The sequence below is a fragment of the Myotis myotis genome, unplaced genomic scaffold (assembly GCF_014108235.1).
Source record: "Myotis myotis isolate mMyoMyo1 unplaced genomic scaffold, mMyoMyo1.p scaffold_m19_p_3, whole genome shotgun sequence".
NCBI lineage: Eukaryota > Metazoa > Chordata > Mammalia > Chiroptera > Vespertilionidae > Myotis > Myotis myotis.
The window spans coordinates 74,644,658-74,669,343 of NW_023416335.1; the positions used below are offsets into that span (position 1 = coordinate 74,644,658).

General features: G+C 35.8%; 1 protein-coding gene across 2 annotated transcripts in view; it reads right to left on the reverse strand.

Moving 5' to 3' along the window:
• Positions 1 to 6,447: 6,447 nt before the first annotated feature.
• PCDH17 (protocadherin 17) overlaps positions 6,448 to 24,686 on the reverse strand; it is a 103,960-nt gene continuing 85,721 nt past the window's right edge. For both annotated transcript variants that reach the window (XM_036300875.1, XM_036300874.1), the window contains one exon: positions 6,448 to 12,969. In XM_036300875.1, coding sequence (XP_036156768.1) covers positions 12,287 to 12,969 — 683 coding nt within the window. In that variant the 3' untranslated portion in view covers positions 6,448 to 12,286. The remainder of the gene's footprint in view (positions 12,970 to 24,686) is intronic.

Genomic DNA, 24,686 nt, shown 5'->3' on the forward strand with positions numbered 1-24,686 from the left:
GCATTTTCTTTGCACAAACTATAAATTTTCAAATATATTTTAGCCTACATTTTTTCTTTACGTAAAAATGTTATGAAATTATTTTTTAAATCCAGCACTTTGACACCCTCAGATTGCTGTATTATTGTTAACTTACTGAATAGGGTAATCGACAGATGTGTATGGTTTGTTGAAATGATTAAAAGCTGTTGAGAACTGTAACCTGACAGTGTTCCCTGGGAAACAAAGTCCTATCCATCTGTTAGGGGACTCTCTAAATAACTGTAATGAGTCACCTTTAAAATGGCAGCTGTCACCCTAAGATTTGAGCCTTGAAGCACAAAAAAAAGGAATGCGTTATATAGAATGATGCATGTGCTTCAACAAAAAAGGGAAAATATGTCCCCCAGATTTCATGCTTTTGATTACAGAAGGGGTCTGAAAACAATGCTTTATTTCATTAGCCTGTGATCAACAGTTTGCGCTCCTGTCTGAGGCCAGTAAAAGACAGGCAAGCCGGAGTGACACTGAAGCTGGGTAAGGCATTCTACCTCTGCATGTAACTTCTCACTTGCCTTTAAGATTTCTCAAAAGGAACACACCCTCACAATGAACTTAGCATGGCTCAGCAGCACCTCTGAAAATTACTTTTATTGAACTGCAACAGTGAAGATTTAGGAAGAGGCAGGAGACTGAAGCAGAAAGCCAGCACTAGTTGTGAGAGGAGGACGCACCTGAGTATTCCCGCCCTCTCTGGGATGCTGGGTTCACGGTTTCAAAGTGGGGGTCGGTGGGTGAGAAGTTTCTTACACTCATTCTCTCCTTTCACTTCCAATGTTCTCAGTTTTATCTAAAATAGGGCAGGTGGAGTCATAACATTTGCTGTGAAATAAAATGCAAATTTCACTATGCAAATAGACCATTAGAAAGTAAATTAGCTTGAACAGTAGTGGTATTTCGGCAATTATGCTGCTTTTTAATATAGAAAGATTCAGCATAAATACAGCCAGCAAGCCTGTGTATGTGCTGGGAGGTGGCTGAGTCTCCACTGGAAGAAGGACCGCTACGGCTGTGGCTCTGGCCCTCTCTCTTCTCTCGAATGCTTTACAAAGTGGTCCTGGCCTGCTGGCATCACCGCCATTTGCTACAGTGCATAGCAACTATATTTTTTAACACATTTAGTGCATATTTAACCAAGTTATAACAAATAAAATCTCCAATGCGGATTGGCTATAGTAATTATTATTTATATTAACTAGCCTGTCACCGTGCAGACTTTCCACTTTGCACGTTCCTGTCACCCTTTTAACACATTACCATTATTATTTTTAAACCAGAGTCATTTCAAGTTCAAATTCATAAAATGTGCATTGGAACCGCCCACCCTGCATTACAGATGGGTAAAACAGAGTATGTGTCAAGAGAAATAAAACTTTTGAGAAACCATTTGCACTCACCTTCCCCTCACCTCATTTAGAAAGTCAATTTGACATTTTTTTGAATTCCACATATTACTTTGAAAGGATTAAAATCAGTACTTATGGCAGGAAGAAGCCTGAGAGATCAATAGAGACATTCATTCTTCTGCATCCAGGCATGTTTATGGCCACCTAGCTTCTGCTCAAATGTTGTCATTTCTTGATCTGCCACCTTCCCAACCATCATCACCTTTTCCACTCTGCCCCCCACAGACTCCTAATGTCTTGGTTGAGACAGATTCCACATACACATTAAGGGCAGGTGACTTGAGGTTGGGAGATATGTTGATCCTGTGACCTCTCAGGCAACAGTGGACTAGACCCTCGAGCTAGTCCCAGAGGAAGACTCTTCCCCTCCCTTTACAGCTGGGGAATGTGTTTCACCTGCCCTCCTTAGGGATTTAGCTTTAAACTGCTTTGGTAGAAGTGAACAGCCATCTCAACCAACACTTTTCTATTCCATGGAGATTCTTCCAATGTATGTGCTATTGGAACTGAGTAGAATCTGAGATAATATTTTCAGCTGCAAGAAGACACTAGCCCTGCCAATCTACAGAGCAGAATATACCCCCAAGAAGTTGGAAATAGGTCCTTATGCTAACTAATTTAGAAGTATTTTCAGGACTCCTCCCAAAACTCTGGAAAAAAACATGTCAATCCATTTAGTATCCAATGCCCATTATCTAAACCCAAATGTTGTTCACCACTCTTTTTAAAAATCTTTTCTAAGGCAGGATTTTTCAACATGGGTATTACTGACACTTTGGCAGGATAAATCTAGTGGGGTGGGGGCTGTACTGTGCATTGAAGGATGTTTGGTTATTACTTGATGACAGTAGTAACACAGTACCCCCACCTCTTGACAACCGCAACTGTCTCTAGGTGCTGACAAATATCCCCAGGGGTCAAAATTGCCCCTGGTTGGAAACCACTAATCAAAAGTCATTATTCCCAATTTTATTGCCTAAATAATCGATCATTGTAAGCTCCTCTACTGATATGCATAGAACATTTGGAAGCATAAGATAGGACACATAATCATCAGCCTTGGGGTTCCTGGGACAGTGAATACATTGAAAACATTTCTTAGGAATCAAATTATTCTGCCCAACAGACTTCACACAGCAGATACCAGGAGGTGCTTGGAGAATCTGGAAATATTAAAAAAAAAAAAAAACAAAACTCTTTTTCAGAGATGAAAATCATCCATTGATCTGCACTTTTTTTCTTCTGTCTCTCTTTGCCTCCCAATGTTCCAAACACGATTACAGATTTCAAAGGAAAAATTATTTCTGGGAAGCTGGAAACATACACATAAATACTCTGCTGAAGGCTTGAAGCTGAGAATTGCAAGATTCAGCAAAGTTGGCATCGCCTTTAGATAGTTGGATGCAACCCAAGAACAAGGTGCTATTAGGCAGCATCTTAGAAAGAATGGCTCACCAGGCAGCAGCAAGCTGTCCTCATGTTATTTTCCTGAATTCACATTCAGCTTGGCAAGCCTCTCGCAGGGCTCCCCCAGCTAGTGAGCCTAATTCAGGTGTCCCCAAGTCTCTTCTTCTTTGGAATAGGCATGTGTGTGATAGCTCATCTCAGAATTTGGTACAATTTCCAACTGGACCTATCACACCATTCAATCCTTTCTAATTTCTAACCAGAAAATGTTCTGACTTATTTAAATGTTTTTGCACACACTGCCTCTCTTCTTCCCGAATGTATTTCCTGTATAGCTCCACTGCCAAAATCCTGTCCCACCTCAAATGCTCAATTCAAATGCTGCCTTCTCTAAGAAGCTGTTACTGATTCCCTCAGCCACCTCTCATTTCCTCAGCTGAAAGGACTTGCGCTCTCTCTTTTTTCTCCCACTGCAAGTTGTACTTCTCTCACAGTACCAACTACAGACTGTACTTGTGTAAATATATTTACTTCCCAGGATACTTTAAATTCTGTAGAGACAGAGGCCGCATTTTGTTAATATGCATGTGCCCCATTGTCTTAAACAACACAATGCATGCTCCATACATTACTGTTGAATTGCATTGGATGTCACATTCCCAGAGAAGCCACATTTAACCCATTCATTTATTTCCTTCCTTCCTCTGTACTATAAACAGAAAGTAAATCTTAGCAGTTATCCAAAATAAAAGTAATGATGAAATATACATAAGCTGAAATTTAGAGGTGGCTAGAGAAGAGATGCAGATTGAGCAATCATGAGCACATAATCAGAGTTAAGAGTCTTTTCTTATCTTTGATCAACACCAAATATTTCACATGATGAGATATTAAAACGAATATTTCTTAACATATAAAAATTTATAATAATAGAGTAAAATTATTCACTTTCAACCTTTCAACGAATTAGCTAGCACTCTTGCATAAAGATTTTAATTAAGATCCTGCATCCTTACCTATTTACCCTTTGCATGCCTCTGTTATATTTTATTATGCATTTTGTTCATTTTAATACTTGATGTAGGTTATACCTAAAATATATTATTAGTTTTCCCATTCTATATAATAAAAGCCTAAATGCAAACCAACCAAACACAGAACGACCAGCAGAACGACCCGTTGCTATGATGCGCACTGACCACCAGGGGGCAGGCACTCAATGCAGGAGCTGTCCCCTGATGGTCCGTGTGCTCCCACGGGGGAGCACCACTCAGCCAGAAGCTGGGCTCAAGGCTGGCAAGTGCAGCGGCAGCAGCGCTAAGGAGCAGCAAGCTGAGTGGTAAGGTGCAGCAAGCAGGCAGGCAGTAAAGAGCGAGGGGTCCCGGACTGCGAGAGGGATGTCCGACTGCTGTGGAGAGTGGGCATAAGTGGCAGGTGGACATCCCCCGAGGGGTCCTGGACTGCAAGAGGGCACAGGCCAATTTGAGCCCCCGCCCCTCCAATGCACAAATTTTGTGCACTGGGCCTCTAGTAGGTTAATAAAGCAGTTTGGGCATTTTTCACCTTATATAATTTTGGGGTGAGACATCATTGTCTTCATAATTGATCAATAAGCCTAAAGACATATGAAAATACATGTAAATATGAACACAAATAATAGAAAAATAGATAAGAAAAACTACATAATAGTTGATATTGAGATAAAATTATGAACTAAAGATAAAATAAGAAAATAGTTACATATAAGACAGATAAATATTATATAATGATTAATACATTAAGTGGATATAGATAAAAGCTTGATTTTAAAAGAGAAAAGATAAGATTAAAAAATAAAAAAAACCTTATCTCTAACTCAATTATTATATTGCAAACATAATTTTTTAGCTGCAATAGTAGAAGAAAATATCAAAATATGATTTAATTTGCTAAAAATGTAGCAATGAGATATTCAGCCAATCAATAGAACAAGTGAATATCACATCCCACCTATTTGAATTTAGATTTCCAAAATATAAAACTAGCTAATTAGTGTTAGAAGAACTTTTGTATTTCTGAATTTCCTCAGAATAAGGTTGGTTTTCTGTAAACTGAAAAAAGAGATATGAACAATGTACTAGTAAGTTAAATTCAGGCAGAATCAGAAAATTTTCATTAACTAGCCTGAAAATGGCATAACTGACAATTGTGATCTCTCATTTTCATGTGATTGTTGAAGAATTGAGTGGTGCAATATTGTATCCAATGTAGTGGGGACAGGTTATAAATTTTTTTAAAATGTGTTGTTCATTCCTTAGCTATATTACTACTGCTGAAATACCTGTTCTTAATTTTGTGATACTGGTTTTTGGAATATTTTACTCTCATGCCTATATATGTAATATTAATTCTCATGTAATGGATATAATATTTTAAAGTATCTTCAATATTACTAGAGTTTATGTAATTTTTTTCTAAAAAGCCAATTAATAATCCTATTAGTTTAGTATATGCCAAATGATGATATAAAGGAATTCCATAAAGTCTCTATGACTGCTTACAGGTGAAAATATATCGGGTTGATGGAAAAAAATAATGTTTCATAATATCCTTTTAGAATATTTTTTAAATATATTTTATTTTTTTTTTTTTTTTTTTTTACAGAGAGAAAGGGAGAGGGAGAGAGATAGAGAGCCAGAAACATTGATGAGAGAAACATCGATTCAGCTGCCTCCTGCACATTCTCCACTGGGGATGTGCCCGCAACCAAGGCACATGCCCCCGACCGGAATCGAACCCAGGACCCTTCAGTCCACAGGCCGATGCTCCATCCACTGAGCCAAACCAGTCAGGGCCTTTTAGAATATTTTTGAGAACATAACACTAAGGTAAAAAAGTTGAGGGAATCTTAAAGGAAGCACAATTCTTACGTCATTAAATTTTCTTGGAAACTGTCATTCCTATTCTCTGCTTTTAGATTTATTTACTACCGTTATGAACAATTAACATAGAGGCTATCTAAATTCTATGATGTGACTTAATTTATGGGGGGAGGAATATTACTAGCGTAATATAATTTTTCAGATGATAAATGTAAGACACTAGAGAGGCAGGAGATTAGATAGGACAAGATTGCAGATTCACAAAATCTTAAACAAACACAGCAACAGGACTTTCAGTTCAGTGTGGTTTTAAGGTTTCCTAGCTTAATGTCCTTGGATAAGTGCACTTGCCTTGTTAAGCTTCAGAATCCTTAACTCTGTACTGTCTTATAATTTTGTGAAAATGCTCTGTAAATTGGAAAGTTCTCTACAAGCAGAATGTATCAGTATTAATTTATATTTGTGTAACTCTTAGTCAGTCTTCCTGGTGCTGAAAACCCTTAGGGAAGTAAGAATGATTTTCATGCAAGCAATGATGAACGCCAATATTTTCCACGAAATATGACAATCTGTATAAAGTGAACAGAGAGAGGGTTCCAAATTTAATGTTTGTTTTTTAACAATCATAAAACAATATTATGAACAGTTTGACTGAATAACATAACTTCAGGCAACTAGATTTTTAAATATAAATCATACTCAAAATGTTATTTATTAAAATGTTACAGATAATTTAATGCGTTTAAAAAGGAGGGGAATAAATATTAAGTTCCTCTTAAAGTGAAGTGTTTCATTTGAAAGACAAAAATAAAATAGTTTTCTTGATCTAATTGGGTGATGTCAAACTGGTGTGAGACAGTTTGCAAATGCTCCCTGAAGTCTTCCCCCCTTAATACATCTTTGCATGTAAGATACTCATTACCATTTAAACTAGTTTGGAAAAAAAAACCAGTAGTGTTTTATGACTCTAAAATACTAAAAATGGGGACCCTCTTTTAAGAATATTGATAATTTAATTCCTAATGTACAGTGGCTTGTCCAGTATTATAGTGTCTAAAATGAGCAGAAAATGATACATTTCCTTGGTGAACCACGTGCAACCATCTCACAAACACATACTGAAGAGGTTTGAGGATGGTCCATTAACTTGCTGATTTATTTCTGTGTGCCACATTGATGAACTTTAAGAATGGGTTCTGTTCATGTTTTACAAAGAGTTGTTGTCTACAATTATTAAATGATTGTAACTTGTGAGCATACCTACTTAAATAAACATTAATTCATGGGACGTCCATCCTTCATTGCCATGAAGTAAGCCTGTAATATATGTTTCATTCATCACTTCCTCCTGACTGTAGCATGGCCAGGTAGGTTCTTCATTTCAGCACCTCAGTGCTCTCTCAACACTGATCAGACGGTTCAGTTGAGTCCGTGAACAGCTTGCTCTCATTTCACTCTTGAAAGCAGTGAATGGCACGATAGGCATGTAGCTTTTGTTCTTCTTAAGAATGAATTTATTTTCATTATACAAAAGTAATGTTGTCATGGCAACATAAGGTCAATTTCTATTTTAGTGTAATGTATATCACGTAGGCACAAACTATAAGTACTCTGAGGGTAAAATGTAATGGTGTAGTTCTTCGTACCTCAGCATCCTTGTGAAGCACCTGATACCTAAGTGATGCTCAATGAAAAAGAAACAGAGAGGTCGACAAACAAAATGAGCAAAAGACTGAGTAGATAAGCCATGGAGTCTATCCCAATAACTGTAAACCTTAGACATCTTCTTCAGCATGAAAAAGCAATGCAGTTTTCTTGATATAAGTTATGTCCTCACAAGAAAATTAAAATTAAAAGAAAATCTAAATGGGCAGACTATTATGTTGATTTGTAATTTAGGAGATGCCCCTCACTGAGAGTCAGATTGCGGAGTAACTGAGGAAAATGCAAACAATTAAATCCAATTTATAAACAGTCATGTGTATTAGAACTTACCTATTTGTTTCTCTCACCAGGCTGTGACCCAGGCATCAATCCCTGTTTACTGTTTACTCCTGGGGCGTAACAGCCCACGGCAAACACACAACAGAAATTCAGTAGATGTTTGTTGAATGAGTAGGAAGAGAAGCTTATTATTTTAAGTTGCTAAGATGAACATGATTTTACTTTAAAATGTCATTTATAAATATGTACTCTCGTCAATAATGTAAGATTATGAGAGGGCTTATTTCTAAAATCCTGGAGTAGTAGGATCTTATACCAAATTACCCTCAAACCAGTTTTAAATATTAAAAACCACGCGTTTCTTTATAGTATGAATCCCTGGAAATTATTTGACTAGTCAACTTATCTAAACAATCTGGATGACTGTTAACCCATTTCTGAGAGAGCTTAGTGACATTATTGTTACATAAAATTTTTTAAAATCTTATTTTACTGGCAAACAAATAACTAGCATAAACAGTTGTGCTGCCACAGTTGCTTTCCAAATTAATTATGACCAGGGTCCCTGGGGCATGCAGTGTGTAACACATCACTTGTGTGTTAATGAATCCAAGGGAATGCAATGCCACTATTAGTAATAGCTTTTTATTCGGAGTCCTCATTTTCCAGATAGGTCACATAAACACAGCCATTAAATAATAGCATTGAGATAAATCCATAAAATGTATGCTGCTTTTGTTGTTGTCTTTGTTCACCAATCACTTGGTGCAGCTAAGAACCTTATGGTGTGATGGAGTTGATATATGGAAATAGCCAACCTGCAAAACACTGGGGCCAGGAAAGTCAGCCTTTAATCAGGTCTCATTCAATTATGTTTCAAAACACATCTTGATAGCCAAAACTCTCATTTGAATTAATGCTCTAATAAATGCTGTCTGTTGTCAAAATAATATAATATAATTAGACAATGATGAGTGGGCATATATTATGCCAGACCTCAGTTTCCCAGTTGACCTCAGCAACTTCTACTCCATTAGGCAATGAACAGTTTTTAACCTGGTTCTAATAAAGCATACTGTTCTCTTACTACATGACCATATTTTTATGGTGTCATTTTTTAAATCGAGCAGTGCCTAGATCTTTTACAGGGAAGTCATATTTTACAAGATCTCTGCTAATTTAGGAAAAAAAAAAACAAGTCAATTGCCAAATCAGGAATTCAATTAATTAATAGAGCAGTGAGCCAATCTTTGTATATTGCCTGCAATTGGATGTCAGGTTAAGAAAGAATATGAAAGCATTGTTTGAAATTGTGTGAAATGTCTCTTTAATGTTTACTTTGGTATAGGTATAACTAACACTGATTCTTACTACTTTTAACTTTGATGAAAAGATCTTTCATCATTAGCATGTTATGGAAAGATTTTGTTACTGATTTTTTTAGTTCATCAGTAAACAATTTTTAAAACTTTGACTTTCTTATGAAAATTCATATAAATTACTATTCTGTGCTTGACATCAGTTATTTAAGAACCTAAAAGGAAAAGTATCATCAAAGTATTCATTTTGAATGTGTGGAGTTTTTCTGAGGGTTAGTAAATGGAGACGTGAATTAATTTTTTATATTCTGAATGATGCTGAAACCCCTTGAAACAGCGATGTTGGATTGTGTGTCACCTCTTAGAGCAAGTTGCTCCCCAAAAGGGTGATTTTGGCATCTCAGAGACTTCCTTGGAAGTCGAGCACCAGAGGTCTGTGATAAAGGTAGTTGCCAGCATGAAGAAGAGCAAGATTCCCTCAATTCAGTTATAAAAGCTTAGAATCCTGACTGCTGAATTACCACCAACTTGCAAATAAACAACCACTACTAAATGCAGATAACGTGTTAAACAGCTAACACTAGTAAATCACTGGTGACAGAGAGCCGAAAGGGAAACCCCTCACACATTGGCACACCAATTCTTAAAGTCTTATAGCATTGTAATGTCTTCAGACACATATACTAAATTGAACAACTGGTTACTCAAAGTTAAGAATGTTTTAAAAATAAACCCTAATCTCTTTTTTATGTCATTTACATACTGCCTTAGATTTTACTAAGTGGCTATCTGTCTAGTAAGAGAGAAGCAACACTTGGTAAGACTAAATGGAAATCCATCAAATGTCTGCTATCAAGCTAAATCAACCTGTGGTCTCCTGGCAAAAAGTAACATCATATAACAGAGACAACACATTTCAGATACATAAATTGTCCAAAATATAGACAGTCAATTCGGTTTCACATGTACAAGATCCCTTCTTTTCTAATTTAAACATTTACAAATGATAAAAACCAATAATAGAGCTTTGGAAAGGCTGCTACTAGGAACCAAATACAGTTCTCCAGAGAATAAGGCTGATGGGAGTTGTTCACTCTTCCTTTCAAAGCAATTTGCAAAGGAGGTACAGTCTAAAATCTTGACAGCATTTGAGGGAAATATTTTCAGTTGAATTCATTGAGGTTTAAAATTACAAAACTTAATTCAGTTCAGTGTTTGTTTTCACTCTTGTTTTTGTTAATCTAGGAATTTTATGACATTTATGCTGTTTCTACACTGGCGTGGTGGCCAGAAAAGAAGGCACAGAATTCTCCACCAGTTTGCAAATAATGCATTTTTCTGCTCCAGTGCACAAACAGCCTTTATTTAACTCAGCACCACATTTTCTAAGGTATGGGCTGGAAGCTGTTTGTCATGAAGCTGTAAAATGCCAAAAAATTTTAACACTGAAGGAAAATGTCAATCAAGGCATTTTCCCATCTGCTGCTACTTCTGCAAGTGCTAATTTTATTTTTCCCAATTCCTGAAATTTGAGGTTTCCTAGCCTCACATGGAAGTAAGTTTGAAACTTGCTAAATGACACAAGAAAAAAAGTGCAAGCAAATGAAGGAATAGGTGTATTTTTCTCAAAGGACACCAATAAAAAGGGGCAGAAGAACATTGAGAAAAATGGAAAACATTCTGTTGAGACCCAGGCCTCTTGAAAAACACTACACAATGCAAATAACCAGGGCTGGTATCACACATGCATTAAAGCATTTTTCATGGTTTTGAAATCAATGGGAACACACATCTTGAACCACATAAGATACTTTTAAAACCAATCAACAGTATGATATCTACAGAGGCAGAAACTGTATGTTATTGAGAAAACATGAAGAAATTTCAGGTATTGGTACAATGCCATTCGTGTGATTTAGCATGACTTTAATAAAAGCTTCTACAAGGACTTGCACATAACCATGACTGACAGATGTATTTTTTGACCTTTCATATAGCTCCATCGGCTCACTCAAACACATTTTGAACAGATTATGTACTGTAGTACTTGGTAGACTATACATTAAACAAGAGACTTTGCTCTGAGGCACTGCTTCCCACACTCCATGGGGAAAAGGAAGCAGGAAAAAACAAAACTCATAGAGTTCGACAGCTACTGAGGCAACACTTGCCATTTACAATATAAGCCCAAATATTTTTGCAACACAACTATATATTAATTTAATAAAATACACAATATAGCTCTTATACACTCAACAATTTGGCTCATATGCACTGAATCTGCAATAAATCAATAAAAATATGTCATTTGATGTAAACACATTGAATCTTCTTACATTTGCACATATAAATGATCATGTGATTGGTGTATGTCTAAGACATTTTCCCTTTCCAAAGCTATTTTAGTGTCCACAAATAAGTAAAACACATTAATCATGTTAATTTTCTCTGAATAGTATTACTCAATGGTAACTATTTTTCAGAATCTTTCTCGGTCAAATTAAAAATATATCCGTCATTATTTATATATTTGTAGGACACTAAAATGCTAAAGAGAAATTTTAAAACGTCAAATTTTCTCCTCTTTTAATGAAGTGAATCAGTCTGTGTGTGTGCAGGACAAAATGGACTATATCTTTTTACACTTAACTTTTATACGACATGAGGCGCCTTACAAATGACCAAGTATTTTTAATTTTTTTTTCAACTAATGATATGGAATGTTCTTTGTGTTGATATGTGTGGCAGGTAACTTTGTACAGAAATGCTTACCACAAATATGTATTCATGTTTGGTGTAGCTCGGACTACTGCAAGGTCTTTGCGGGACTTTCAGTAGAAGCCTGTGATGACTGCTAAAAATCCACCACAGAGCACACATTATGACCCTGCTTTGTACGGGGTTTATAGGTAAACAGTGGAGTCAGCGTAAGTCACGGAGGACAGTCTTACAGTGATCAGGAACACTTCACTTCTCCCACGCATACCTCCTAACAGATGGTCAAAAGGTATCTTGCCTCCTCATCCTCCTTTTTCTTCTCTGTTTTTCTTTCCTCTTTGAGCATCATCAATTCTGTCCTAATATAAGTTTGGTCAAAACACAACCATTGTTATCTCTGAAAAAAAAAAATAGCAGTGAAAAGGACATACTTGTGGGCACTTCAGATGTTCACGGAAAGCCTTAAAGCAGCATTGGTCTCTTCATCCCTCTAAACCAGGTTGTCACCAGGAGGGATCATTTTTACATCAACAGAAGAGATCAGAAAATGCCAATGCTTTTGTTGTTGTTGTTGTTGTTTGATTTCCTCCTCTCACTTTCTCACAGCCACAGGGTCATTTCCCCGACAGTCCTGCAAAAGCTTATCAATTTCTCTCACGACTTCCTCCGCGTCCACCGACTCTCTGCCCAGATCCCTGTTGGGGTGGTCAAGCTGCTCGAGAACGGCCCCCATCTCGCTGGAATCCCGGCTGGCTCTGGAGTGGACGTCGGCGAAGACCCTTGCCATCTGTTCGGAAGCCATGAAGGGAGGGTCTCTTGGTTGCTTACTGGGCGACAGATACTGACTGTCAGTGGGCAAATACTGGCTGCTTGCTTCGGCCAGGGCTCCTGGTTTCGCTTCGCAACCATCCTGAGAGCCTTTCGTTGAGGTGCAAGGCTCCATGCATGCCTTGGTGGGGCTGCTTGATGCTGAGGGCACCTCTTGGAGGAGAGGGCTCAGGGCACGTTTGGCTTTTAAATAAGGTTTAACATTGGCAATGAGAATAGTGTGCTCTCGCTTGTCTTTTCCAAATGTACAAAAGGTCTTTTTCCCAGTGGGATTCACAGTTTCGTAAGTCTCAGTCTCAACATTAGCTTCAACTGTGGGTACAAAGAGATTTGTGCGGTAATCTGCGTTTTCAGCCTGATTGGCTGCAGGGAACTGTGGCATCCAACACCTGTCAGAATGACCAAGCACTCGGCATTCATCTGTGCAATTAATGCACTCTTCTGGTTCTGCAAGACAAAAAACAGCAAGTCCCATCATTAGAGTTGCCTTTACATTTCTACCAAGGCTCCGCTCAGCTCTCAGTGGGCCTGCTTGACCTCTGGTCTCTTAATTAAAAAGGAAAAGAAAACAATAATTAAAACATTTCAGGATGGTTGCATAAACCTGCTGGTTGAGACAATGGTTTTATTTAAGTCTAGTCTCTAGATATTAATGAATTCCCATAGCCTGGGAAGAAGAAAAAGTGGCCATTGGAGAATCATTCTCAGTAGAATAGAACAACACTGAAAACTAATGTCCTTGGGACATCAGTTAGTCTTTGTTCTGTATAACCCATCCTAGAAACAGTGAGCTTCAAAGAGGATTACTCGGATTAATTTTTCAAACCAGATAACAGGGCAAAAACTGGATTGCAGACTTCTATAACAAGTCCTAAGCTTATTTTTAAATGTTTTATCCCTATTTTCCTTGTAATTGTTATTTTGGTGACAGCATAAAATAAAAGCTTTCCTTTAAAAGCCTATTTTTCCTGCTGAGAGTAGCAAATGGAAATTTTTATCAGAATGTGTTATGAATAAGCTTGTCAAAAAGTGCACATTTCTATTTTATTAGATACGGGTATGGATCATATAATCAGTTTTTTTCACTTTAGATTTTTGTTTTTGGTGTAAGTAGGTGAAAATGGTTTTAGTCAACAGATATAGTTCAGAGTGAATGACAAATCATGATTTCCTATTTTGAATGATAGTGCTTTCTGGGAGAATTTTTGCTTCTCTCTTTTGCCTGCTTTCTGTGAGAATTTTTGCTTCTCTCTTTTTTTCATAGAAATATAGATAATCTAAATAAAGCTTTTTTAATGACCTTTATTTCAAAGATGCTGAACAGGAAAACATGAAAGAAAATTTCTTCATTATGAGAACAGCTGCATACTTCCATGACCCCAATATTTTAAACTATAACTTTGAACTTCCTCTCCCTAGTTGTCCTTTTCATCTAAAATAGCTATTCCCCTTAATGTTTAATGATCCTTTAAATCAGAAACTTTTTTTAGGAGAGGATATTTACAATTTACCTCTGTGTGATGGGAATAGAATTCCCTACACATTTAAGAACCCTTGGGGTTGTCACTAAATTGACGCGTGAGGATCTCGACAAATTTATAGTGTCATGTGCAAGGAGAAAACTGTCCACATGAAAGATATTTAAAATACGGAGAAGCAAATTTAATAGCATAGATAAATTTATACAGTTACTTTTCAAAGCCATAAATAAAATCTGAATTCATATTTAAAACATATAAATAATTCCCTCTCCAAAAAAGAAAAAAAATATATACAATACAACTTGATTTATCTCAGAAGATTTTAAGATGAAATAATTTCCTATGACATAAACATTTTTTAAACTTATCTAAATACTGTCATGACAGAACAAAATACTGTGGCATTACTTAGCATGTATCATTAACACTTGAAACATTTGAAATGTATTTAGGTATTTCATGTTTTGTCATGTTTTTTTAAAATATATTTACCTGTGAGCAAATTAAATATGTTAAGTTTAGTATGTAATGCAGGTAAGTATGCTGAAATGCAGTTTCCAACTGATCTTTCACCCAGAGACTCAAATATTATCTGACATGAAATTGTTGGGCAGATGAACACAAAGAGAAGCAGAAGGATCCAGAAACATAACATTTTCTAAAATGCCTTCCTGTATAGATTTAAAGTACAAAAGAAATTTTATAGAAAAAAATATCCTGAAAAGTTTAATATCTGGTATCTATTTTCTTTACCTATTCTGAATGGGAATCATAAATAATACTTCCATATATGTGCCAGTAAGTGTTAGGAAAAAAAGGTATTATTTCATTCAACCAATTTTGTCCTCCAAAAATACAATAGAACACTTTACTACCTATTTCACTTGGTGATACCTTTGAATCTTTTAGAGTCAAATTTTTTTAAAAATTCATTTGCAATCCATACACTTTCTTTGAAACATAATAACATAGTTTTATATTCCAATTGTGACTGGCCTTCAATTTCAGCTATTTGGATAGCCTAACACTGAATAAATTCAATATGGATTTAAAAAGAGAGTGAAAGTGATAGAATAATGCAGATATATGAAAGTGAAAATCGACCTTGATTTTCAACATAAAATGATTGTTTGCACTTTACTGCTGAAAATCTGCAGCTTTTTACTTGACTCCTTCATGTCACATCCTAGGGAGCAAATTTTGAGTATTGATTGTGATACATTATAAGCTGTTCACCTTGTGATTAGGCTGCAATTTTGATGGCAGCAGTTCACAGACAGTGAAGAAAATAGAAGGGACACTTTTGCACTAACAGCAGAAAGTATGAGCATAAAGTAAACAATAACTGCAGGGGTCAAATAAGAATTTATGATAGTAAAATTATTTTTGAAGTAACATCAATAAAAAGATAAATAGGTTGGTACAGAAAAGAGACACATAATGCATGATTAGCTAGACCAAAAAGAAAAAACAAAAGAAAAAGGGAAGAAGAGAAGCTAAGTGAAGGGTGAGAGGCAGAGGAGGGAAGCAGAGAGGGTAGAGGAGGGGGAAACGTTTTAAAGAAAGGGAGTTGCATTAGGAGGATTTCTGCCATGTGTATCTTTTGTTATATATTTGCAAAATCCCCTCAATAACCTGTGTATAATAAAGAATAATACTGTTGAGTGTTTTCTCAAGCCTTAAAACTATAAATGTAGGTAAACTTCTGCACCTTAGAGAAAATGGATCCCAGAATAGATATATTGAATTAGAACCTATAGGATTTTTTTAAAGCAAATTATAAAAGACTGCCCCTATTTGCATAAGTGAGTGTAACCAAAAACAAATATTTGTATCAGAAAACAATTTTAGAGGCACTGGGCAGAACAAATAAAAGCAAAAATAATTGATCCAAGATTTACTTTTGTCTTCTGGAGCAATCTGAGATTATAAGGGAATTATTTACTTTTATTTTAATCCTTTACTCAATATAACATGATTTCTCTTCAACAGAATTCACCCTCTACCAGAAAAATGGACTAATCCAAATGGTATGCATATGAGAAAAATTGAGAAATAAGCATGTTTATATTGCAAAGACAAAGCAATTCTGAAGTCCAACAGCTAAAAATCTAGACAGTTCTGCCTATAGAAAAAGTTTCCAATTTCTAATTTTTAAAATGTATGATTGTCTGAAGAATCATGTGACTATCAGATAAATTGGAATACTTATTTAGCATTAAATTTAGCCTTAAGAATAATTTTCTGTAGTCATATAGCCCCATTTGACTATTGCACAATCTCCCTTAGGGAGGGATCTAAATACTGTCATCCTAAATAGTTCAATTTTGCATCTTAATTTATAAGATATTTTTTCAAATGATATAAAGTCAATCAAATGACTACAGTATTGCAGTTCACTCTATACCATAAATATCACACACACACACACACACACACACACACACACACACATCTTTATTTCTGTGTGAGAGAAAATTGAGCTTTTCACAGGATAGATATAGTCCTGATAAAATTTGAAAACTCAAATACATAACTAATGCATTTCTGAAAATTAACTATCAATAATTGCCATAAGCAATGTACAGGTGAATCATTACAACATACAAGAATGTTTTATATTCATAATATGAGTGATAACATAAATATATGGTGTCCCAAAAAATGTATATGCACTTTAACAGCTGATAGCTCAATTTTGAAAATGAAATACATGTTAATAAACACTGCCTTTATAACTATTCAACGTGTGTGTTTACATTTTTGGATACTCTCTCTATATAAAATATAAATATTTATATATAAAGCATCACATATATAATGAATGAATGTATATGTATAACTCTTTTTATCTAAAATCTATCATTGGCCCAACAACTTGACTACTTCTGATTTTAGAATTTTATACAATGCAAATTGATTTAGACATAAAGATGTCTGAAATATGCATATTCACATTGGCTGACATATCTGAAAGCTCTCTTTTTTTAAAGTATGTTTTTTTGTGATTTTTTTTTACAGATAAAGAAAGGGAGAGGGCTAGAGAGATAGAAATATCAATGAGAGAGAAACATCAACTGGCTGCTTCCGGAACACCTTCTACTGGGGATCGAGACTGCAACCCTGGCATGTGCCCAGACTAGGATCCGAACCAGTGACCTCTTGGCCCATGGGTCAATGCTCAGCCGCTGAGCCACACCAGGAGGGCTGCAAGCACTCTCTTTTTAATGTAGATTAAGCAGTTTAATAACTTAATCTTAGAGATGGTAGGTAAGGAATCCTGTTGTGCCAAATATATCTTCAAAATAACTGTCATTGAAGAAGTTATGTGTATGTAAGGAAAAATATTTAGGCAATACATCAAATGATCTGCTCTTGAATTATTGGATTTTAGCAATCTTCCATAAAGGACACCATGTTTAATGCTTACAGTGTGATTTTAACGTTGTAAAATCACCATATCTTTAGGAATGCATGGCCATTTCAACAATGGGTAATACTCCTTGCATGTTATGACTCAGTGGTGTTCATTGCAAAGGAGACATGTCCAGAAACCAGTCCATGAAATTTCTTACTTCAGAGTAAATCTACATCTTTATTCTAATCTGTCTCATTCTCAGGCGATAATTTATCACAAATCAGAAGTTAAGTTTATTTTCCCAGTCTTGGGAACACTAAACCACACCACCCAAAGAGAGATACTTGGCAACTAATTTGTTACCACTTAGGGAAATATTAGAAAACATAAAAAGGATTTCCTCTGCTTAATTTCAAACTTGCTTTCTGCCTCAGGAGCCCACACATTTGTACATCTGAAAACACACATATAGTTTCTATCTTTAGAACTTCAGATATGCATCTGACTTAATTTTTATAATGAGGAAATAATTGTGTCTTAGAAATGTGAAAACCAAAACCTGTAAGTCAGGGCATGAATGAGCAAGCTCTAAAGTGCTGTGGCCAGGGGCGAAGGACATCTGAGAGTTTTCTCTGCTTAATTGCTGTTAACAAAATGGCTTTATTTCTGCTTTACATAGGAATTATGCTCCTCTGTTAGTGTTGTTGTGGTTGTTAATGTTTCTAGCAGCATCTTAAAATTACCATTGTTTCCAAGTAGACAACTCTATAAATGGAAGTCCGTTTTTTATTTGTTCTCATTTTTCTTTTTTATTTCGAGTTTTCTTTTTTCACTAACATAAGCTTTCATAACACCTAAGTAGCTGTCTAGAAAAGCAGGCAGCAGAAAACATCTCCACTTATGACTGAAACAAGCATTCTGGAGGTTAACTCTACAGAATGTAAACGAGGCACCCATCGCAGATTATCTCCCCTCAGACAGACGAGCCCAGAACGCAGACTGGCAGTTCATTTATACTACTTTTCCTACTAAAAGGCTCTAATGGTGTAACAGCAGTTTGTTTTTATTGCCTTTTTCTTCTTCAGCACACACACACACACCACACAACGTCACACATGCACACACACACTTCCCTATAAACACAACAAATTGGGATTTACCCAAGTAAATCCTAACATATCAGAGAGAAAACATCAATACTAAAATAGAGATCTCATCAGAATACAGTCCAACAAAGCTCTAGTGAATGTCTCAGTAAGTTGATATAATTTGCAACATCCTGTGAACTGACACTTTTGCAACCAACAGTTCTCCCCTTTTTTGGTGATGCTGTTTAATTTACTTACTACCCTTTGCCATCCTATGAGCCCCTCGCCCTTGTTATGATAGGGCGAGTCATTCCATTAAAATAGCACCTTTCCAATCTAGACTCATTCAAATCGTTTCCATTTGTGACTTCTATGTCCCATTTACTAGCATATTAGTTAAAAATAAACCTGACTTCACTCCATCTGACTCTAAGAGGGGTAAGAATTTCACTTTCCAGAGACAGTGTCAGAAAGCTTCTCAAAACTTTTCCCCACTGTATCAGAATAAAAAGAAGTGAGTACCCTAACATTACAATTTTATCACACACCTTTTTTCCTGCTAGTGTTCACATGCCTGCCAGCCTTAATATTAGCACAATTTTAATAAGTTTGGTGTAGTACCTTATGAAGGGAAGGAATCATAAGGAAAAAAGTCACATCTGAGGACCAATCACGTTTTTTTAGCTAAGTAGTATTTCATCTACTGCATTGTATTTCCTGTGTTTCTTACTTGTGCTCAGGGATCTATGTTGTTTTACTAATCAAGAAACTGGTACACAAATACACAGATGGGGGACGTCTTTTTGCTTCCTTTATTTCCTAATGTGAGGGGAATCATGCATTTATTGCAATATGCTCATTTGTCACTGTATGAGGATGCCTGCTCCCACCAGCAGTGAAATAATGATGAAACACTAAGTCTGCAGAAATATAATTTTCCCAATAATTGCCCATAAAAAGTCAGAATTTAGAAACAGAGTACACAACGAAAATGCTGTGAGACAAACATGTATTTTCAGGTGGGTGCACTACAAATCTGGCTTCCCGATTTTACCTCGGTCGTGAAATGCCATTGTATCTGCGTGTGATAGGTAGAGAGCCCATGTTGAAAAGGAAGTTATTATAGCACTATCAATAGGCAAACAGCGCAGCTCTGAAGTGCTAATCCTCTAGCGTGCACCTGCATCACACAATGCTTCTGGATGTATTGCCAGGGCTGCATTCAGACACCGGAAACCACTGACCTGTGTCATGTTCAACCGAATCCCACTGCAGCTGCGTATTTGGGGGATTGGCACGTTGGCACTCACTATGGAGCCCAGCTGTACACCTTCAGGCGTGGTTTTCAGTGTTTGGAACGCTTTGGACGTAACAACATGTCTACCCGAGTGAACTTTTTGGCATTTGTATTGATATCATGAAGATAATACTCTGAGATAAAGAAAACTTAAGTTCAATGGAAACTTATGTTAAGGAATAAAAGCAAAATGATAAAAAGAAATTTGATGTGACAGCAACAGAAATATATATATATATATATATATATATATATATATATATATATACACACACACACACACACACACACACACAGGCACACACACAAACTATATATATCTATATATCTATATATATAGATATACAGATATGGATATAGATATAGATATAGACAGGCATTTATGAAGAGAGAGAGAGAGAGAGAGAGAGAGAGAGAGAGAGAGAGAGAGAGAGAGAGAGAATGTAACCCATGCATAGGGAATCTATGGCCCAAACATAGTAAGTATGTCCCATAGCACACAGCTCTGAGATTAGCGTTCAAAATTCAGCTGCCTGCCTTCCCCATCTCATACTGTAGTTGCCGCCACCACCTGGGGCAGCAGCAGATGCTTGGAAGTGCAGGCCCAGATAAATGGGGCCATCTCTTTCTTAACAGGTACCCCGAGGAGAACTGGCTCTGAAGCTCAATACTATTCTCATGGAGCAAGTTTTTGTTTTGTTTTGTTTTTGAGAAAAAAACTCTGAAAGAGCCTCACCGGGGGAAAAAAATACAGCTCAAATGCCTGCACAGAGTAAAGATAGCTCAAATTCAGTGGGGACGTTAGATGTGTGTAGTTCAGCAGTTAGTTTAAAGAAGTTATACTCAATCATCCATAATGCAGTTTTCAAGGAAAGGTATCATGAACAGAATATAGTAGAATAGGTGTTATGTCAAATAAAGGTTTGCGGTAAATGAACCTAAGTCTATCCACCTCTAAAATCCTCCAGTCTCGCCCGGCTGGTATAGCTCAGTGGTTGAGTGTTAACCTATGAAACAGGAGGTCTCAGTTTGATTTCGGTTGGGGTACCAGGTTGCAGGCTTGATCCCAGTGCGGGGCGTGCAAGAGGCAGCCAATCAATGATTCCCTCTCATCATTGCTGTGGCTCTCTCTCTCTCTCCCTTTCTCTCTCTGAAATATATATATATATATATATATATATATATATATATATATATATATATATATATATTAAATCCTGCAGTCTCTGATTATATCTCTTCACCAAGGAGTTTACACTTTGATTGGAAACTAGAAAAAAAAGCTTTGAAACCATCATAGGGGAAATAACTCATGATAAATTATATTTGATCACAGCAAAAACACAGATAAAAGTTGCCTGTAATATTATGAAAGGCTTTGTACAAGAAGTGGTGTTTGATTGTAATTCAAAGAATGATCAGAGTTTCAACAGACAGTGGAGAGCAGGCAGAGGGTGATCCAGGTGAAAGGATTAGAAGGTGAAACACTTGCCACACAGAAGTATGCATCTCTCAGGGTAATAAGAAACCAGCTTTATAAGCCAAAGGACATACGTTGCAATGCCAAAAAAATAAAATAGTAGCATAGGGGAAACTGGCTAGCATTTACAAGAGAATGGAAAAACTCTAACTAAATGAACAAATTTAATGTAGCAGACAATGGAACACTAATACAGGTATTTGAGCAATTTATTACCTGCCTCAGAAAATTCTTGAAACATCTTGGTACTTGATTGCAAAGGTACTGGACAACATTTATGAACATACAAACCTGGGATGAGCCCAGGGCGAGTAGTATTCAAATCTGCATTATTTGTAAATAGAGATATCTAGAGTTTTGGTGCCAAACAAGGATATCCCCAACAGAGCACAGTAGGCCCTGGCATGATTCACTGCCTTAGTCATTCTGACCCCAATGCCACCCCATGCTGCTCTCATTTCATCAACTTTTCCTAAACTACAGAAAGCTTTAATGGCATTTTATATTAACAGTATAAATCTTGCATTTTATAATTCTGTATTGGAAAAAGATATCTCCTTCCTACGTCTAATGTAGCCTTCCTGCCTCTTCCTCTAGTTTATTATTGTTAAACAAGCATAAGAATGATTATGATCACATGTCTTAAATATTAAAGAATTTCTTCAGAAACCCAGAAGAGGGAAAATCTGAGAAAGAAAATCCTTTTAAGTTTCTAGGAGAGAGAGATAATAAATACTCTTAAAAGGCCCAGAGAATGACCACAGATAATGTAAATGTTGAATCTGTGAAACTCTTCAAAGTTGATTCTGGATAATTTTCCCATTGAGTTATATATTTTTGCATTCCTCCCTAACTCTTAGTATTTTTTAGTCTCTTTGCCTCTCACTGAGATCTTTATAACTCTTGAGGTTTAGACACTGACACCATGTATGTTATTTCATGTTCAATCCCTTGAGTACACAGAATGAAAAATTCACTTTTCTGAGTTTGAACAAAGTACTGCAATTGATATAATAAAACACATTAATTTAAAAAGGTATAAAATATTATTGGCAATCTATAATAGAAGTGACTACCCCATGCAAGTGACTCATTTCAAATCCATTCATATGAGGTTGTAATGTCAGTTACAATTGACACATACAGTTACAATTGACACAACAATTGACACATCAGATCTGTCTGTTAAATATCATGTTTATATAAAAATCCAAAGTTCTTTATTTATTATTGAGGGTACCATATTAAATACAATCAATCCTGCCTGTCATATATCCCCCTAAAACATGGAGGTCAGAGTATTTTCCCCTTAGGAAATTTCTAAAACCAATGACACTATAATTAAAATTAAAGCTTATATTTTAAAAATCACCTCTTTATAATTTTAAATTATGGAAACCAGTGAGTATTTTGAAAAACTACCTCAGCAGCTATAAGTGTGTTTCTTCTCTCCTAGATTTTTCTTTTTATCCTGTTTTGATTCTACTGCATTGTCATGTCAAATGTGTGATTTCATCTCTTGTTTTAGTTAGCTGCCTTTGTATCTTATACTTTATCTGGCAGCTATCATCAACATATGAATTAATTTAAAAATCTTGTAATTTTAAAGCCTTGAAAGGGTTAATGCAGCTTCCGAAAGAACCTGATTTAGATGCAGTGAGAAACCTATGCTCTGGCATGAAATAGTTAGTAAAAGCTGTTTGGTTTACAAGGACAAATTTAAAATTCTAGCAACTTCACACTGTGAATTTCAGATCCAAGACTATTTAAATATGCCACTATTCTTCATCTTCAGAGAGGACATTTTCCTTATGCTTTTATTGCCTGTGAAAGCTAACCCTATCTCTGATAATGACACCATTTTTGATGACATGAATGAATATATCTAAAATTCAAGTTATCGTCCTAGCAAAGTGGTAATCCTGTAAGGAAGGTCAATGAAAACATGCCTATTAAGCCAAAGTCTGTGTAAGAAGCAAGGAAGGTAGTCTTAGTGATTTTCTCTCAAACCTGCTATCTGATTTCTACTAGAATGTACATCTATTTACCAGGTTAAATCCCCTCATTCATCTTGTTTCTTGCACTTGTTTGTTTTCAATTGCTAGAGACAAGTAAACAGAATCAGGTATCATTTTTGGTATTCTCAGAGAAAAGTTCATTCAGATGCAACTAATCCTTCCCTGCTTGTTATTTAGTAACCAATAGGATTTGGGAATCCCAGAAGATAGATTTTTTTAAAAGATTCTAACATTTTTATAGTTTAATGACATTCTAATCTCCAAAAGTTATTCATTAAATTTATAGAACTCCACTCTAGAAACAGACCTAAAGTTTCAATGAAGTTATCCTATGGACATGGTTCCAAATTAACAGATGGGTGTGTTTTTTCAGATCAATTATATACACATGTATAACATATTTAAAGAGAGAAATAATACAGAATACATTTTATTTTAAGAGTTAAAGAAGTGGGAAACATATATGAAACTATGCCTCTCCATAAATGATTCCTACAAAAATTACTTATATTACAATTAAAAATAAACTGAAGTTAAATGTCCTCAATGTGTATGCACACACACACACTGATGGGCAATATGTATTTTCACCAAAAAATGCCTCTTGTGAAATGAAGTTTTTGCCTATAGAACTATTAAAATTGATAGTGTCCCAAAAATAACTTTAGAATAAAATACAGGCAATTTGGCCCTGATTTTACTAAAACAACTCCTACCACTAAGCTGCTAATACTGCCACAATTATTGCTATTTATTATTATTATTATTATTATTATTATTATAGATAGTTTTAAAATATATAAAGAGTAGGAAAGATAACTGACATTTTAAATAAGCCTGTTCTGGAAATTACTTCTCTAAAACCATTATGCCATTACCTTTAGTGTGCTGTAAGTTTATTGAAAGCTGTTTTTTATCCTGTATGATTGGGTCATCCCAATAATGAAAATTTGAGCAAAATCAATACACTCAATATCCATGTTCTAGAGTAAATACACAGAAGTGTTTCTTGTAATGGGTTTTACTGGCAATGGCAAACCGTTTTTCGAGTAACAGCTTTAATAATTTGTAATCATTAAAACACACAGAAGCAATGAAGAAATGGGGAAAAGAGGTCAGGAAACACATATAGAAAAATAGGAGATTGGCCCTCTGGATCACCCTGGTCTGTAATCAAACCAAGGGTTGCAAAGCAATTGGACAAGGCCATCCTTAAAGCAGAGCAAATATAAAAATGTGTTTTTAAAAGATATGAAAGCCCACCCATACATAATGCAGCATGAAGATCAAAGGGTGTCTACAGTGGCGCTTTGAATACTTTCTAACTTTAGAGTGTACTTTCCTGACTGAATTGATCACCAACCACTCCCAGAAAATGAGCAGACAATAAAAGTGAAAGTGAAAATAAAAGTGAAATGTATTGCTCATGAGTAATAATAACA